The following is an 18,608-nucleotide window of genomic DNA, read 5'->3' as shown; positions in this document are numbered from 1 at the left end:
GGCTCAAACTCACGGACCGCGAGATCGTGACCTGGCTGAAGTCGGACGCTTAACCGACTGCGCCACCCAGGCGCCCCTCAATTTTTATTAAATGAAATAGAGTGAAAATTAAAAAATTAAGCAAACAAATAAATCAGTAAAATCAAAAGCAGAAAATAAATTAACAACTATAGAAGTTGGTTATTTGAAATCAACAACATGGGATATTAAATTATGGCAAAATTTACTAAGAAAACAGAAAATTAACCAAATAAATATGAAGAAGATACACCACAGGAGAGATTCAAGTATTTATCATGAAATGATAGAAAAAAAATTAAGAAAAATCTTAACCACTCTAGAACACAAGAAAATTTGGTCGGTAGAATAAACTTGTTCAGAAGCCCTTTACTGATTGATAGATAGATAGATAGATAGATAGATAGATAGATAGATAGAAACAAAACATTAATGAAGGAAACACCACTATGTAATGATACATGAGAACACTTTGCCTAAGTTGAAAGTGTATATAGGACACTCCAAACACAGAAGTGATATGTGTGAAAGGTAGAGTTTAGAGAATGAGTTAGCTGATTACTACACCTGAAGCATTCAGGACAGTGGTTTTCTCTACTCATTCGTCCCTAATTTGGGACAATATAAGTGGCTGACTTTTGCTCCTAAGAAGTATGAATGCGTAGGTCCAGAAGATAGGGAAGTTCCACAGAAGTTTAGCTATATTTTGGAGTAAGATATAACCCTACTCACCCAGAAGATGAGCTACCATCACGTACTGCCCAGCTGAACAATTTACCTCTCCCCTACAATAACTCAAAGTAAATACAATATATAACAGCATCTGTATAAAAATAATAAGGCAATTTGAAAGAAGTATAAGCCCAGAATCAACCAACACCTGGAGAAAAGTACCAAACCCAACAAAAAAAGAGCTAACATTTGAGGATACACAGTTAATAGAATAAATAAAAAATTTTTACAAAAGGGTAATAATATTCTCAAAGGAATAAGGGAAGATATCATACCTATGGTATAAGAAAAAGCTATTATGTAAAATAACTAGTTAGAGATCTTAAAATGAAAAATGTACAATCTTTGAAGCAAACTCAAAAGATTAGCTGAATAGCAAAATAAGTAATGATGAACAGCAAATTAGTAACCTCACATTAAGCTAAGGAAATCTCCCAGAACTTAATGTAAACAAAAATGTCATGGAAAGTATGAAATAAAGGTTTAGAGCATGAAGAGAAGATTTAAAGTTTCAACATTTTTCTAATAACAGTTGAAGAAAGAGAACAGAGAAAATAAGAGGGCTGGAAAATCAAAATTAACTTAAAAATAATAGAAGACAATTTTACAGTTAACTCAATATCTGCCTAAGCTAAGTTTAAAAACAGATTTCAACAGAAGCACATTGATCTGCAGCAGCTTTAAGTGCTTGCTAAAACAAAGCTCAACACTCTCTAGAGGAGGACAACAAAATCCACTCAATATGCACCACAATGTTCAACATTCAATAAAAAATGAGTAAACATGCCAAGAGGTAGGAAATGTGACAGATAATCAGGAGAGAAATCTGTGAATTGATATCAACCCAGAGATAACAAAGACAATGGAACTAGTAGATAAGAATCCTAAAGCAACTATTATGATTATGTGCAAATATTTACAGGAAAACATGAACAGAATAAGGAGAGAAAAGGAAGCTATTTAAATGAACCTAAGGAAATGGTTAGCGATAAAAAATATATATGATATTTGAAATGAAAGGTTTACTGAATGAGTTGAACACCAGATTAGACACTGCAAAAGAAAGGGTAAGTAAACTTGAAAGCATAATAATAGAATTTATACAATACAAAACACTAAGAGATATGAGGCTGAAAATAAAATTACCGTAGTGTTCTCTAGGGTGATACCAAGAAGTCTAATATTTATGTAATTACAGTCTTAGAAAAAAAGGAGAGTAATAATGGCTGATTTTTTCAAAATTTGACTAAAGCTCTAAACCTACTGACTGAAGAAACACAATAAATCCCAAGCATAATAAACACACACACACACACACACACTCCCACAAACACAGAGTCATATAATAATAAAATTGTTAAAAATCACTGATAAAGAGAATATCTTAAATGCAGCCAAAGAAACAAGACCTTATACACAGAGGAACAAATATACAAATTCTCACAAGAACGTATGCAAGCCAGAAGACAATGGAATTATATTTTTAAAATGATTTTAAAAATCCTTAAGTCCCATAATGCAATGTGCAATTAAAAATAGCTTTCAAAATGAGGGTGAAGTGAGGCGCAGATCCCCGGCTCCTGGGTCAGCTGACCCGAGGGGGCGATCTCGCCGACCTAGGCCGCTTACCTCGGCCTCGGAGTCGCCACCGCCATGGCCAGCCAGTCGCAGGGCATCCAGCAGCTGCTGCAGGCCGAGAAGCGGGCCGCCGAGAAGGTGTCGGAGGCCCGCAAGCGAAAGAACCGGAGGCTGAAGCAGGCCAAAGAAGAAGCTCAGGCTGAAATTGAACAGTACCGCCTGCAAAGGGAGAAGGAGTTCAAGGCCAAGGAAGCTGCGGCCCTGGGATCCCACGGCAGCTGCAGCACTGAGGTGGAGAAGGAGACCCAGGAGAAGATGACCATCCTCCAGACCTACTTCCAGCAGAACAGGGATGAAGTCCTGGATAACCTCTTGGCCTTTGTCTGTGACATCCGGCCAGAAATCCACGAAAACTACCGCATAAACGGATAGGGGAGGAAGGAGCAGCTCTGCGCGGATTGGCATTTTTCGATGCCTTCGTGGTTATGAGGCTTCAGCAAAGCTTGAGTTACTTTCTTGTGAAAAGGCATTAAATTATTTCTGTATGTCATATAGTAGATCCCTTCACTTTTTAGAGAATAGCAGACCTAGCTTCTTTGTACAAACTTAGAGCTTATCCAAAGATTTTCTTTTACCTCATATTTCTTAAAATTTAAAGTGTATATGTTGTCTGTTTTCCTATGCCTTATTTAGCTCAAGCAACATATATATCAATACTTTTTCTTTCTTAGATGTAGTTAAAATTAATTTTTTTTTTTTTTTAAAGAAAGAAAGAAAGGGATTAAATATTTTTTTTCCCTATAGCTTTCTTAAAGGTCAGGGGCTTTATCTATGAAAAAGTAGTTAATAGTTATTTGTAACTTGTGTGAAGCAGCAGCCAGCCTTAAAATAGTCCTTTCTGGCTAAGGGTTAGAACAATAAATACTAGTATAATTGTTTGGGCTGCTTTTAGTTTCTCTTAATCAAAATTACTAGCTGATAGAATTCCAAAACTTGTTACATCGTGTACTGATAATCATTTAAAAGTAAAGACTTTGTCATGCAAAAAAAAAAAAAAAAAAATGAGGGTGAAGTAAAAACTTTTGAGACCAAAAAAAGTTCAGAAAATTCATGAACAGTAGACATACATTACAAAAAAAAAAAAATGTAAAAGGATATTCTTTAGGCAAAAGTCAAGTAATAACAAATGACAACAATAACAACAACAAAATGACAAAAGAGTTGATTCACCATGAAGTCATTACAGTCCCAAATGTATGTGCACCCAATAAAAGAATTTCAATATATATGAGTCAAAAACTAACAGAACTGAAAGGAAAAATGGACAAAATGATGACTATAGTTACAAATTTCAACACTGCTCTCTTAGTAATAGAAAAACAAGACTAAAAATTGGTAAGCACATGGAGGACTTGAGCAACACTAAAGATTTGACATGATTGACATTTTTGGAAGACTTTTCCCAATCACAGCAGAATACACATTTGTTTTTAAAAAAAAAATTTTAATGTTTATTTTTGAGAGAGAGTGCGAGTGGGGGAGGGGCAGAGAGAGGGGGAGACACAGAATCGCAAATAGGCTCCAGGCTCTGAGCTGTCAGCACAGACCCGGACATGGGGGCTCGAACCCACGAACGGTGGGATCATCACCTGAGCCGAAGTCGGACGCTCAGCCGACTGAGCCATCCAAGCGCCCCTATACACGTTTGTTTTTTAAAGACACATGGAACAGTGCCTGGGTGGCTCAGTCGGTTAAGCATCTGACTTAGGTCACGATCCCACCGTTCGTGGGTTCCAGCCCCGCATCAGGCTCTGTGCTGACAGCTCAGAGCCTAGGGCCTGCTTGGATTCTGTGTCTCCCACTCTCTCTGCCCCTCCCTGACTTTCTCTCTCTCTCTCTCAAAAATAAATAAGCATTTAAAATTAAAAAAAAAAATCAAAGATAACAAAAGCAAAAATAAACAAGTGGGACTACACCAAACTAAAAGGCTTCTGGGGGCACCTGGGTGGCTCAATTGGTTAAGTATCCGACTTAGGCTCAGGTCATGATCTCATAGTTTGTGAGTTTGAGCCCCACATTTGGCTCTCTGCTGTCAGCATGGAGCCAGCCTCAGAACCTCTGTCTCCCTCTCTTTCCCCTCTGCCACTTGCATGCATGCTCTCTCTCTCTCCCTCTCTCAAAAATAAACATTAAAAACTTTTTAAGGCTTCTGTACAACAAAGGTAACTATCAACAAAAAGAAAAGACAACCTACAGAATGAGAGAAAATGTTGGCAAATTATATGTCTAATAAAGGACTAACAGCTCAAATATATAAAGAACATACAACTCAATAGCAAAAATAAACAATCAAATTATAAATGGGCAGAGGATTTGAATAGACATTTTTCCAAAGAAGATGCATAGATAGCCAAAAGGTACATGAAAATGTGCTTAACATCACTAATCAAGAAGGAAGTGCAAATCAAAACCATAGTGAGATACAACCTCACACTTGTTAGAATGGCTATTGTCAAAAATTATAAGAAATAATGAGAAAATGGAACCCTTGTGCATTGTTGGTGGGAATGTAAATTTGAGCAACAACTATGAAAAATGGCATGAAGTTTCTTTTAAAAAATTAAAAAGAGAACTACCATATACTTCTGTGTAGTTGTCCAAAGAAAATGAAAACACTAACTTGAAAAGATATGTGCACCCTATGTTCACTGCAGAATTATTTACAATAACCAAGACATGGAAAAAACCTAATTGTTCATCACTGAATGAGTGGATAAAGAAAATGTGGTGTGTACACACACACACACACACACACAGGACATATATTTGAGATACATAAAATTTGAGATATGTTAATATTATTCATCCAAAGGGAATTTGCCATTTTCAGCAACATGGATGGACCTTGAGAGCAGTATACTAAGTAAAATAAGTCAGAGAAAGACAAATACCATATGCTCTCACTTATATGTGAAATCTGAAAAACAAAACAAAATCAGACTCATAGATACAGAGGACAGATTGGCGGTTGCCAGAGGCAAGGGATGGGAAGTGGGTAAAATGGTTGAAGGTGACCAAAAAGTATAAACTTCCAAGTATAAAATAAATAAGTCACGGAAATGTAATGTGCAGCATGGTTACTATGCTTAATAACTCGGAATCCTATATCTAAAAGTTGCCAAGAGTAAATCTTAAGGTTTCTCATTGGAAGAAAAGAAATTATAACTGTGTATAGTAATGAATGTTAACTAGACTTACTATGGTGATCATTTACCAACACATACAAATAATGAACCATGTTGTACACCCAAAACCAATATAATATTCCAATTAATAAATCTCAATTTAAAAAAAAGTTGGTTCTTTGAAAACAGCAAATTTGATAAGATTCTAGTTAAAGTAGTCATCATCAGTAACAACAAAAACGATTGAAGTTACAAAATACCAATATCGCAAATGAAACTCAAGGTGCTACTACAGACCATACAGACGTTAAAAGGGAAGTAAGCAAATACCACGACGAACATTAGAACAATAAATTGGACAGTTCTGGTGAAGTGGACAAATTCCTTGCAAATTCCAAATTGCCAAAACAGCCTTATGAAGAAATTGAAAATCATGAGATACCCACTACATACCCACTAGACTAGTCAAAATTCAAAAGACTGGTTATACCAAATGTTGTCAGAATTTGCAACAACTGTAAATCTTATATACTGCTGGTAGGAAAATTGTACAGTCACTTCAGAAAACAAATGCACAGTTTCTTATAAAGTTGTACAGACTCCATTTCACCCAGAAACTCCATTTCTAAAGTATTTATACAGTAGAAATGAAAACATAGGTCCACACAAAGACTTACACACAAATATTCGTAGCATCTCCGTTCATAATAGTCCAAAACTGGAACAAATATAAATATCCATCATCAAGTGAATGGACAAATTGTGGTATAGAAAAACAAAAGAATACCACTTAGAAATAAAAAGAGTGAACTATGACAAGCTCAACAACATGGATGAATCTAAAAAAGATTACTATTGACTGAAAAAAATCCAGACATAAAAAACATATACTGTATGATTCCATTTAAATGAAACTCTATAGAAGGCAACTATAATCTATAGTGACAGAAAGCAAATTAGTGGTTGCCTGGGTCGGCAGTAGAGGGATTAACTGGAAAGGGGCACAGGGGAACTTTAGGGGATGACATAAATGTTGTCTATCCCAGTTATGGTGTGGTTTCATGGACATATGAGTTTGTCAAAACTCATCAAAATGAACATTCAAAATGGGTACATTTTATTACATACAATTTATACCTTAGTGGAGTTGATTTTTATGAAAGATTTTAGGATACCCTCTCTGGACTCCATTTCCCCTTTCAGCTACTTTCCTATTTCTTTAGCTAAACTTTTTGAAAGAATTATTCATACTAGCTTTCTCTAATTTCCCTCCTCTTCTCTCTTAAGCCTGTTCCAGTCTTTCGCTTTCACCTATCCCACCCTAATAAAATGACTCTGGTCAAAGTCACTAATGACTTGCCTTTTGCTAAATTCTTTTGCAGAACCCATTCTCATAGGACCTGTCTGTTGCACTCTATATCATTGATTATTCTATCTTCTTGAGACACTTTATTTGTCTTCTAGTTTGTTACACTCCATGGTTTTCCTCCTATTACAAGCATTGCTTCTTCTCGGCTACTGGCTCTTCATCTTTCCCCCAAGCTTTAAATGTTGGAGTGCACCAGCACTCAGTCTTTGGACCTTTCATCTACTCTGCTTATACTCATTCCTTTTGTGTGATTATCTATTGCCCTGGTTTGCCACATGTTAACAACATCCATATTGATATCTTTAGGGCGACACTTTCCCCTGAACTCCAGATTCAAATCGAATTGTCTGTTCAGCATCTCTATTTGGACGCCTGTTAGATCATCTCAAGCTCAGTATCCCTCACATCCCCCCATAAATTTTTCCTCCCTCAGTGCCATATTCATAATGGCAATTCTGCTTATTCAGGTTTTCGAACCGAAAACCATGAAGTCGCCGATTCTTTTCTCTATCTTACCCCACACACACAATGTGGCCCTGTCTTTAACACATACTCAGAATCTGTTTATTTCCCACCACCTCTGTCGTCCTATTCCACGTTACCATGTCTTCTTGGTGTGATTGCAATAGTCCAACTACTCTGCCTGATTCCTTCCTTCTTTATAAATGGTTCTCAACACAGAGTGATTCTGTCAAGATACAATGGATCCTGTCAGGTCTCTGCTCCAAATTTTTTCCAGGGCTCATCATTTCATGTAGAAGAAAAGTCAACGGCCTGCGAGACCTTACACACCCTTTGTTTTCTCTCTGATATCATCTCCCGTCACAACTGCAACATTGGGTTCTTTGCCTTTTCCTCAAACATATCGGGCATGTTTCCACCCTAGGGCCTTTTCACTTGTTGTTCCCCCTGCCTCTGACACTTACTCCTCGATTATCCACTTGTACTCAGTGTCACCATAGCCTTCCCTCGTCACTCACTGCAGTTTCAACCTACCTCAGCACTTCTTTTTTCCATTCTCTGCTTTTCCAACTCTGCAGCACTTAGCACCCTCTAACGTACTATATGTCTTCCTTATTAATGTTTAGTGTCTATCTCTCCCAACTGAAGTGAAAGCTCCATACAGGCCAGAATTTTTGTCCATTTTATTCATCTTGGTATCTTCAGCACCTACAGCAATACATGAAATGTAATAGGAGTTCAATAAAGATTTGTTAAATTAATATTCATGGGGAGCTGCTAACATTAAAATCAGTTTTAAAATAAGATCCACCCCCCCCCCCCGCCCATGACGATTATTTATCATTGTTCTGAAAGCTCTGGCCAACATAAACAAAGTTTTGATTAAAGAGAGAATTTTCCCACTTTTTCAGATGGCATGACTTTATACCCAGAAAACTCAAAAGAAAAATAATTATATTATTTTAGAATTAGGAAGAGACTCAGTAAAGTAGCTGAATACTCCTTAAATATATACAAATAAATAGGTTTCCTATTTACAAGTGTTATGGGCTGAATTGTATCCCCACTCCAAGATTCATTTGAGTCCTAACCCCCAATACCTCAGAATGTGACAGTATTTGGAAATAGGGCCTATGAAGAAGTGGTTAAGTCAAACTGAAGCCATTAGGGTATGTCCTAATCCAATCTGATTGGTGTCCTTATTAAAGAGGAAATTTGGAAACAGGAGAGACAGCTGACATGCATGTGTGCCGAGGAAAGACTATGTAAGGACAGCGCAAGAAGATCATCAAGGAGAGAGGAGAGAGGTCAAGGAGAGAGGTCTCAAGAAACCAAACCCGCTGATACCTTGATCTTGGACTTCTAGCCTCCGAAATTATGAGAAAATAAACTGCTGTTGTTTGAGCCACACAGTCTGTGCCATTTTGTTATGGTAGCCCTCGCAAACTATTACAACTAGCAAAAACCGATTAAAATATAAAACGGCGGAAATAATTTCATTCACCTAAGCGACACAAGAACAAAATACCTAGGAATAATTCTAACCAGGAAAAATCAATGTCTTGTTTAATTATTATTAGCATCTATCATCCCCATAAGACTCTTGGCTACGGCAGGGACCAAGTTTGCCTTCTCCACCTTTTTATCCCAAGTGCCGAGCCCATACGGTGGTAGGATTATCTGCTATTGGCCACTAGAGAGGTCTCTGTCCAATACCACCATCATAGCTGTTAAGGGTGTTAAAAGGTTAGGCTGTGGTCTCAGTTTTGATTCATTCCCAGCCCTCCAGATCAAGTGGGTTTGTTTTTCTTCATAAGAATGTATGAAGAGCAAAAGTAATAATTTCAATCACATGTCCTTTAAACAAGTAAAGATTTAAGGCACCAATGCTTGTTATAGTGGAAATGCCATGCCAAATTGCAGTGCAACCTGGTCTCTGAGTGCCATGGTGACCGGTCAGAGACCTCTGTGCCACGGTGGCTGGTTCACAAGAACACAAGGTGTAGGTTCAGGGACTCTTTGAAGCTATTCCTGCCTTGGGGACTGAGATGCCGCCTCTTGCAGCGGTCTTCTCCTTCCAGGTCTTCGCCGTGCTGATTCTTTCGCCTCATCGTTGGAGCCTCAGCTCAACGTGACCTCCTCAGAGACTCATCCAGATTCAAGAACCACCCCCAATCCCTCATCCCTTCCCATCGTCCTGTTCTACTTTTAATGGCTTCTCACCACTTAACAGTTATCTTTATTTTGTTTGTGACCTGCATTTCCTCCTGCAGATAGCAAATTCCAAGAAAGCAGGGACTTTCTGTTTTGTCTTCAGTCTCCAGGGCTGATCCCCCGTTGCCTAGAACTTTGCCTGCGGCAGGGTGGGCACAGAAGTATTTGCTGAGAAAATGAGTGATGAGACCAATAAAGAGAAGTCAAGCCTCTTTCTCTAGCTGAGATTACACAGAAATAAAGTCCCTGCCCTTGTCCTTGAGTTTTGAGAGGGAATGCCTCTTTTCCCTCCCGGTTTTCACAAGGATAGATTGTGCCTCTTTTCTCATCCCACCAAAGGGGAAGAGAGTTACTTGGGTTGAGAGTGATAGCCATTCTCCTACTTTGGAGTTGAGATAACCTATCAGAATTCTCAGAATAACAGACCTTCTTCCTCCTTCCTTCTGTAGCTCAACCAGTGGGAAGCTGTGGCTGAGGGGTTCATTTGGGCTCTCATGCTGAGCTGTACCTTCAAGCTAGTCTCTATCAGTAATAAAGTGCTCCACCTGCTGACTCATGTTTTATTTATCATTTGGCTTATAAATCAGGCGGAGAGCGGTATCGGGTACCTTCAAAGATCCCAGCAATGAATACTTGTTCATTGTTCAGTCCATTATATTGTTTCTACTGAGTTAAAAGGCTGCCACTCATAAAATGGACACCTGACCATTTATTCCTTAGCTGAAAAGGTTGAAGTCAGCCCTTAGGGAAGTTTGAGATTCACTGTTGCCACTGCAAATGGTCAAGGATGTTGAGATTAAAATATCATCTACAAACAGATACTAGAGGAATGTTCTCTGTAATTAGAGGGGAGTCATTTACAAAGGCCAAATCTTAAAAAGAGCAGCAGTTTATGTCAGATGCTGAGCTCCTTCTGTGTGATTGTGTGTGTGCCCTCACACACATGTGCTTACACGTGCACAAAAGTGAAATAGTTTTGCAGGATCTTACAGTGGACAATGGTGAAATACTGGTGGGCTGACAGTTCTCAAAATGTGCATGACCCATACAAAGAAAACAATAATAATATATATCAGAAAGGATCGTGTCTTTATGTGAGAGATTTAATACTTTTAAAGTATTTCTTTTGTTCTAGTAGAAATTTCCTGAAGAAGAAAATGACCTAAAGTCCATTTATCAATATCAATGAGAGAAAAAAACAGGTAAGAAGATTTTGAGAAGATAAAGTAATCCAGCAGACTTACTAAAATATAATACTACTGTAGTTAAACAAAGTGGTATCGACAAGAATCATGAGGCTAAAAACAAACTACACTATATACTAATTTAACATCTGATAAAGCAACAATAAATTATTCAACAAATAATTTTGAGGAAATCAGCTGAACCATCAGATAAAAAAAAATCTACCTAGAACTTCACTTCATGTATAAAAATAGCTTTTAAGTGGATTACAAACTTCAACGTAAGATGATACCGTGAAGTTTATGTACAGGTGTGTCTGTTGGGATAAGAAAAGCTTTCTAAGCCAAAGCAATTGTATGAATCGAAAAGTAAAATGGGATTCACCTGGCCATACAAAGAATTAAAATGCCTGTGTGTCAAAAATATCATTAATAAATAACAAAATAACAGAAAATCCTGAAAAAGTATTTGTAGTCTTTCTGGAAGACAATATATTAGTAATCTTAACATACAACAAATTTTCCCAAGTCAACTGGAAATAATCCAAAACCTATAAACGCATGCACACTCACATGCATATACACACGCACACACCCTTCAGCACAGGCAGTTGTGAAGAGAAGGAAACTGAGACCCAGAAAAGCTAATTAACTTACACAGGTCACACGGTTAATAAGTAGCAGACTCTAGGCAGTCTGTTCCAGAATCCATGCCGTGCCATGCCATGCCTTCATAGACAAAAGATAGGTTATAACAGCAGGGAAACAGCAAAATGCCAATGGTGTTTCTTTCTCTCTGGCTTACACACCCGTGGGTGTTAACTTCCTTGGATGAGTTGGAGGTAGGTCTCTGACCACAAGAGATCGCATGCTGGCATCTATGCTCTTATAGACAAAGACATTCTATGATGAATCCAGAATGATGTTCTAAGCTAAGGATCCCAGGCCCAAGTCAATTCAGTCCTCGATTGGACAATTGTCCAAAACACAGGTAGTCTATGGACACCACAAAGGCCCCACTGGAGCCCTATTTCCTTTTGAAATTATGCTCTGAATCTCTGTCTTTCCTAGAGAAATTGATTCATATGAGATATTTCTCTAAGAAACAGATCTCTTCACCTATTATTTTTGCAAGGGTGGAGAGTCCCAGAACGTCACATTTTTCTTGGGAAATGAGACTGTTCTGGAACTGTTATATTGGCATATTTAACTGCATTTTCTTCCCTTTCTCCCAACCCCCCTGGTCCCCCAACCACTATGCAGATCTGGAGAGTTCCCTCTTCGCTACGCAAGCAGGGTGACATCCTAGCATATGAAGTAAAACAGATGTCCACCTTTTATCATCTCTTCCTCCACCATTCCCCCGGGGCTTTCATTTACTGCAAACTTTCAGATAAATCACCTTCTGAAATTAGTATCCCAGCCCCTGTATAGACGCTCTGTTTTTTCTATATTGGGCTTCTCATACCACATACCAATTACCCAGATTCATCCCATAATAGGCTACAAATGTCAGTGCTCTTTTTTTCTTCTTTGTTCCCTGTTGCATCTGCAACATCCCACACCAAGAAAAGCAAATACCAGAGAGAGAGATGGCCAGATGATTTCATAATTACTCAGACTACGCCAAGATGTCCCAAAGTCATAGACCTGCTTGAGTTTTCAGTGTTTGTTCCATATTTTAACTTGACCTCTCTCAGTGTCTTTCTGCGCTTCCGTTGCACAAAGCACCATCTCCTTCCCAGAAGAAGCATTCTCTAGCTTTGACCAAGTCTCTCCTATGTTGGAGGCCTTCAATACCTACCTGTTGATTCCCCCAGGGGCCAGGCCTCCATGCATGCTACTGGCTGGTCTTGAAAGTTCTCACAACCCCACCTCACTGCTTCTCCGTTTTCTGCTCCCAGATCCTGGGAAAGCCCACACAATCTTGTGAGCGACAAGGGGTTTAAAGCAGCCACATGGCAACCCCGAAGTTCCCAGTTGGAACTTTGTGGATAGGACCCTTTTCCTCCCAAGGCTGCACTAGACCCCCATTTTGACCACTATGTCAGCACACAGCAGTCTTCCCTTTACCTAGAATATCATCTCTGTCCTCTCCAACTTTGTCCTCTTAACAATCTGCCATTCCTTCTTCAGGGTTCATTCAAGGATTTCCTTCTCTAAAGAAACTTTTCTGCCTCCCTGCCACAATGAGGTCCCTCTGCTCTGGACTCCCATATTACTTTATAGAAATCCCCCACTATATCCTGTATCTGTTAGCTTTTTAATTGGCTGCATAAATAGAAAGCTCCAGAATAATAGTGGCTTTAACAAGATAGAAACTTATTCCTCACGTTAAAAATAAAACAAAACAAATGAGAAGTAAGCAGTCCAGGGTTGATAAAACTGCTTTGTGGTATCATCAGAGACCTGGGCTATATCTCCCACCACTCTAGCACTTGACCTCCATAGTCAAGTTCCCTTCATGTTTTAAGATAGCTGCTTGAGTTTCCGGCTAGAAAAGGGAGTAAAGGCAACTGTGAAAAAACGCAGTCCTTCGTCCTAAGTTAGCTTCCTTTCAGCAATCCTCTTGGAAAATCCATTATGTCTCTATTTACATCTCCCCAGACCATACCTAAAGGCAGAGCAAGCTGGGACATATAACTGGTTGTTCTTGGTGATCACGTAACCAGATATAAACTGGGATTCATTTCTAAGGAGAAATAGGTAAGCAGATATTGGGGTAGGTAACTGTAGCCTCTGACACACAGCCCGTATTATGAACTACAATTACTTGTTTCTATTTATCTACCTTCCCTCTACATTATAAGCTTCTTGAGGTCCAGGATGCACTTCATTATCTCTAAGTCCACAGCAGCTTAAACAACGATCGGCATAAAAACAGGAGCTTTTCTATATCATGCATCACGTCACCAGAACAGATACTCAGAAAATACAAGAATAAATGAGGTACATCATTCCAATGTAAAAGTATGCCCTAATTATATGAAATCAATTCAATTCAACAAGCATTTATTAAGTACCATCTATTTTCAAGACTCTGGAAGAAAATAAGATCTAGCTTTAAGCAAAAGGCTCTGCACATACCTTATAAATTAAGTCAAAGTGTTAACAGAAATTTAATCAAGCCAAGGTGCAGTTAGAATCCAAACCAACATGAAAACTCTAGGAAGAACTTTACCTTGCCAGTATCTGAGGCCCATGTCAAGTTGCCTCTTTTCTCTCTATTCTCCAGAACTTCATAGGGCATCCACAGATGAGGAGAAAAAAGCTAAATAATTTGCTTGCCACTGACATAGTTGGAGAGAAAATCAAAATCTTCTAGCTTTAAGTCCATCAAATTAGTCACCATCAAATTGCCAGCCACATTGCCAGCTCACAGCAAGTTTCAGTCAACAGGTTCTTACTGATAAATGAATGTCTTTCAATGGACATGTCCTGTCTTTTGGTTTCCATTTAAACTTTACCACTGGTGAGTCAGAAACCCATCTCACTCTGGCGACTGGATTTATAAATGTCAACCAGAAGACATCCATACTGGTTAAACAGGAGCTTGTAAAGACAATGCCAGGGCAGCAATATTTGATTACTAAGCACTAATCAACCCAGTTTGGTGTGAACCTCCTATGAATATAACCAGATCTAAGTGCTACAAATTATCTTGATGACTCATTTTACAGGAAAATATGTTGCAGTCCCAGAGCTCTCTGAGAACCTAAATATTCTCATAACTCTCCTGAAATAATTTCCCCCTTGTAAAGATAGACTCAGTTAAAAGTAACTACAAAAATAAATTATTTGACAAGTTATTCCACTTTGACACTATGAAAAGTCTACTTTCTAAGATGTTTTCATTATTTGAATAATTTCTATGAAAATTCTACTTCATAAGATGTTCCCATTATTTAAATAATTTTTTAAGACTGTAAATGGTTTTGAAAATGTGTCATATAAAAAATTAGGACAGGCTTTTTCAACTTTTGGTTACCAAATTTGAGACCCTGTGAAATGGAACGCAATACGATCCTTGTTTAAAATGTCCATATTCATTGTGTATTTTATCCTGGGAACAAGGCCTAATCCAGAGACATTTTGAGCTCATCAGATATGTAAATTGTTTTTCAAACACTTTGGGGTTACCACAAAACCTAACTTGCTTTTAGCCAACCAAGCACTTTCTCCCTTTAGTTGAAAAGCCAATTATATTTTTTTCTAGGAAAATCTAATTCAGATGTTACTGATTCACTTGCACTTAAATAATTAAAATACTGTTTTGTAAAAACTGATCAGTGTGCAGGAAAGCTCTTATGTCTCTGGTCTAAGCCTCTTTAAGTCTGTTCTCTGAAAAACAGGAAACCTTGCTTTGCCAAGAGTAAGCCAACTGCAATGGCACTCTTGGGTTGAAAGTCTAATTTCGGTGCAAATCCAAAGCCATCATTTGAAGAAGGGTGAATCATGTTAAGGCATCTCCTTCTGCCCTTTCCATCTCTACAGGATTGGCTATAAACCTGCTTCTGAGTGCAGGTAAATTCCCAGCTCAGGATGCTGAAAGGACCCACAGGCCTTTATCATGAACACATTTGGAAACTTCTGAGGCTTGCAATATTTCTTTCTAACAACAATCTTGCTCTGGTTGATTTCTAAGCATCAGTAAGATTGTTTTTCAAGCCTGGATCAATTACATTATGGAAATGCACGTGCATATTCCCAGGAGTCTACAGTGCTCTATCAGGATTTACTTTTTTTGTGGGGCAGTGGAGGGGTGGGGAGAAGAGGGAGGAAGGGATTACGTCTATCAAAATCTTCTGAAAAGTAATATAAGGATATTCTGGAGCAACTGGGAGACAATAATGGAGCAAATAACTTTCGTACACACATACTTTTGTTTGGGATCTCCTTCTGATTGCAGCAATTAATTCTATTTCAACGACCCCCTATTAATGAGTAAGGCACTGGCTGCCTCTTCCCCTGCACTGCACCTTCCAATCCTATACTCACATTGTGAGGATTCGCTGGAATAAACATGTAATGAAAACCTGACACATTGGAAGCACTCCATAAAAAGTAGGTAATATTACTTTGCAGACTTTCATACAACACACGAACACTCAACAGAGTATATTTGTTGCCACTTCTTAAAGCAAATCCATTAAAAATAGTCTGTATCAAGTTATTGCCGTTAAGTGCAACACAATAAGCCCAGACCATATCAGTTTCCTGAACTGCATTGAATATGGAATTCAGAAGGTATCCTGTGGCCCTTAGCAAATTCTCACCTCCATCCAGACATACAGCTGGTTTAAGGGAAATCCAAACCCAGCTGCTAGCAATGAATATTCTTGGTGTCCATGTGGAAGGGTTGTCATGACACATGTGTCATGATCCAGAATTCTTCACGTTAACAAAAGCTCTTCTTAAATTTCGGAAGTTGATAATGGGAGTTTCTCTGTCTTCGAGGAAAAAACAATCTTCCATCCTGTGAAAGGTTTCCTTCTGGCTGTTAGCTGAATACCTTAGCTTCAAAAAAGTCTGGGGACACCACTGACAGAGGGCAGCTGGACACAGACAAGAAAAGGCCATTAATTAGGATTGTGCCAGTTGATGTGATCGCACAAATATGTAATTAGTGCCTACTGTATTAGTCACTGTGCTTGATGCCATTAGAGACAGAAAACAGTAAGATCCAATTCAGTACCTGTCTTCAAGTTTAAGGAGCTTGAAAAAAAAAAGGACATTAGATTGGAATACAATTAATAATGAAAAGGATATGAAAAAGACTATGAGTGATACATGAAACAGTCCAGCGTAGCATTAAAAAAAACCTGGAGGCATTTGGAGGAGATGACATTTAAAATGTGTCTAGAGGGGTGCCTGGGTGGTTCAGTCAGTTATGCAGCCGACTTCAGCTCAGGTCACGATCTCGTGGTTCACGAGTTCGAACCCCACATTGGGCTCTATGCTGACAGCTCAGAGTCTAGAGCCTGTTTCAGATTCTGTCTCCTTCTCTCTCTGTCCCTCCTCCACTCATGTTCTGTGTCAAAATAATAAATAAATAAATAAATAAATAAATAAATAAATAAATAAATAAATAAATAAAATGTGTCTAGAAATAGTGGTGATATTTAACAGGTAACTATGAAAGATAATACCATAAGTGAGAAATTTGTCTATACCAGTTTCTTCATTAGGAAAGTATTTTTATCTCCTTATATCTCAGTGCCTGGAGCATAATAAACACTGATTAATGTTGAAGTAAGTAATGGAGCGATTAATAGAGTGTTTAAACTTAATTGATACTTGGAAGATGACAATAAATATTGAATCACTGAATGAGTCAATGGGTACAATACTCCAGATTAAGTAATTCTGGTGCAAAATCATATGATCTACTCTTATTCATTAGGTAGGAAAACTGAAGCCCAGAGAGCAGATTGATGGCATTAGCCTAGCTCACAGGACTAGAACTAGGACTGGAACCCATGTGTTTTCAATGTCAGTGATCTTTCCTCTCTTTCCAGCAGCTATTATTATTTATTTTAATTCAAATGCATTTCTGCTGCATAATCTCTAATTCAGATTTCTGTGGTTCTCTCTGGAAAAATGGAGCTTACCTGTGTCAATCCCTTTATGCCCACAGTTGAAACCAGGTTGCTTTCTCCTCATCACCATGGCCATAACAACTACTCCCTTACAGAAACCCAAATCCAGACTTCCTAACCAGCTGTGGGTCCCACTGGATCAGGGCTGATTGAGAGAGGCTGGCATTCAGTTCCTGGGCATTGCCCCGCCCCCAAGCAGAGTCACAGCAGCAAGAGCTCAGAGATGGGGTAGTCAGGGAGCAGAGACTAAGCTTGGGGTCACTGAAAGGATTGTTTTGTTTTCTTGTGTTGTATTTCATTTTTTATAAGTGATACCCACTTTTCAAAACACAAGAATAGGACTTCTGGTAGATTTCCTCAAAGGCAACTACTGAGAGATTTGCCAAAGCCATTGCCCCAGGGGTTGGTTTAGATAAACAAGGGCACAGGGAAGCCGTGTAATCTAAACTTTCCCCTCTGGCCTATGCCAGCATTTAGCTGCCAATAAGTAGACATGCCTTCTGCTTCCAAAAATATAAAGTGATTATACTCTTGCTACCCAAACCTACCCCTGGCCACTCCACAGACCATCACAAAGAGATGATGAAGGACGCACTTTGTGGTATTGTTTTTGGAAAACTCTTGTTCAAAAAACTTTTGAGGGTGTGCTGTCATGAAGGGTCTGACTGCTGTGGCCAAGCCGTGGCTGCCTAATGGAGCCCATGGAAGTGGCTCTCCCACCGGGACACATGGCTTCCATTAGTCAAGAGCCCACTGGTTTTGTGACCTCAAGTTCTCTCTCATTGTTGTATGTGTCTGATGCTTCTCTAGGCTGGACATAAAGGTAAGAAGGAAAAACTGGAAAACTGGGTAACTATGAAAGAGAAAGAACATCTTAGGTTACTATTATAAAGGACTTCGAAATGTCATCTTTCTTCCAAAAGCACAGTAAATATAGAAAGATCTGCAATCCCATCTCATACCGTTCTTCTTCACTCTTCACAGAAGTCCACAGCCTCCCTTACACTCAGGGTGACCAGGTCATCCCAGTTTGCCTGCAACTTCCCTGGTTTTAGTACTGGAAGTTCTTCAAAGGCCCACTACTAGTAATGACCTTGTGCTAGTGATAAACATAGAAAGAACAGAATGGAAGAAAGAGGAATATTAGGCCACCCTCTACTGCTGCAGGCATTGTCCAAAATTCTCCAAGGAATAAAGAAAATCTTCTTCAAGACTATGCAGGGTAGAGGGGTGCCTGGGTGGCTTAGTCAGTTAAATAGCTGACTTT

At 38.7% G+C, this 18,608-nt stretch overlaps 1 protein-coding gene and 1 long non-coding RNA gene across 2 annotated transcripts in view; one reads left to right on the top strand and one right to left on the bottom strand.

Annotated features, from left to right (window-relative positions):
* The window catches only part of LOC131486135 (uncharacterized), a 111,373-nt gene that overhangs the window by 72,530 nt on the left and 20,235 nt on the right, over positions 1–18,608 (bottom strand). The window lies entirely within an intron of this gene.
* Positions 2,318–2,878, top strand: LOC131486124 (V-type proton ATPase subunit G 1). The gene has a single exon (XM_058686329.1). It carries the CDS (start codon positions 2,404–2,406, stop codon positions 2,758–2,760), a length of 357 nt encoding a protein of 118 aa, XP_058542312.1. The 5' UTR covers positions 2,318–2,403; the 3' UTR covers positions 2,761–2,878.

Source organism: Neofelis nebulosa, chromosome 1, assembly GCF_028018385.1.
Source record: "Neofelis nebulosa isolate mNeoNeb1 chromosome 1, mNeoNeb1.pri, whole genome shotgun sequence".
Taxonomy (NCBI): Eukaryota; Metazoa; Chordata; class Mammalia; order Carnivora; family Felidae; genus Neofelis; species Neofelis nebulosa.
Note: the sequence above shows the minus strand (reverse complement) of the source record. Positions and strands in the feature narration are given on the sequence as shown.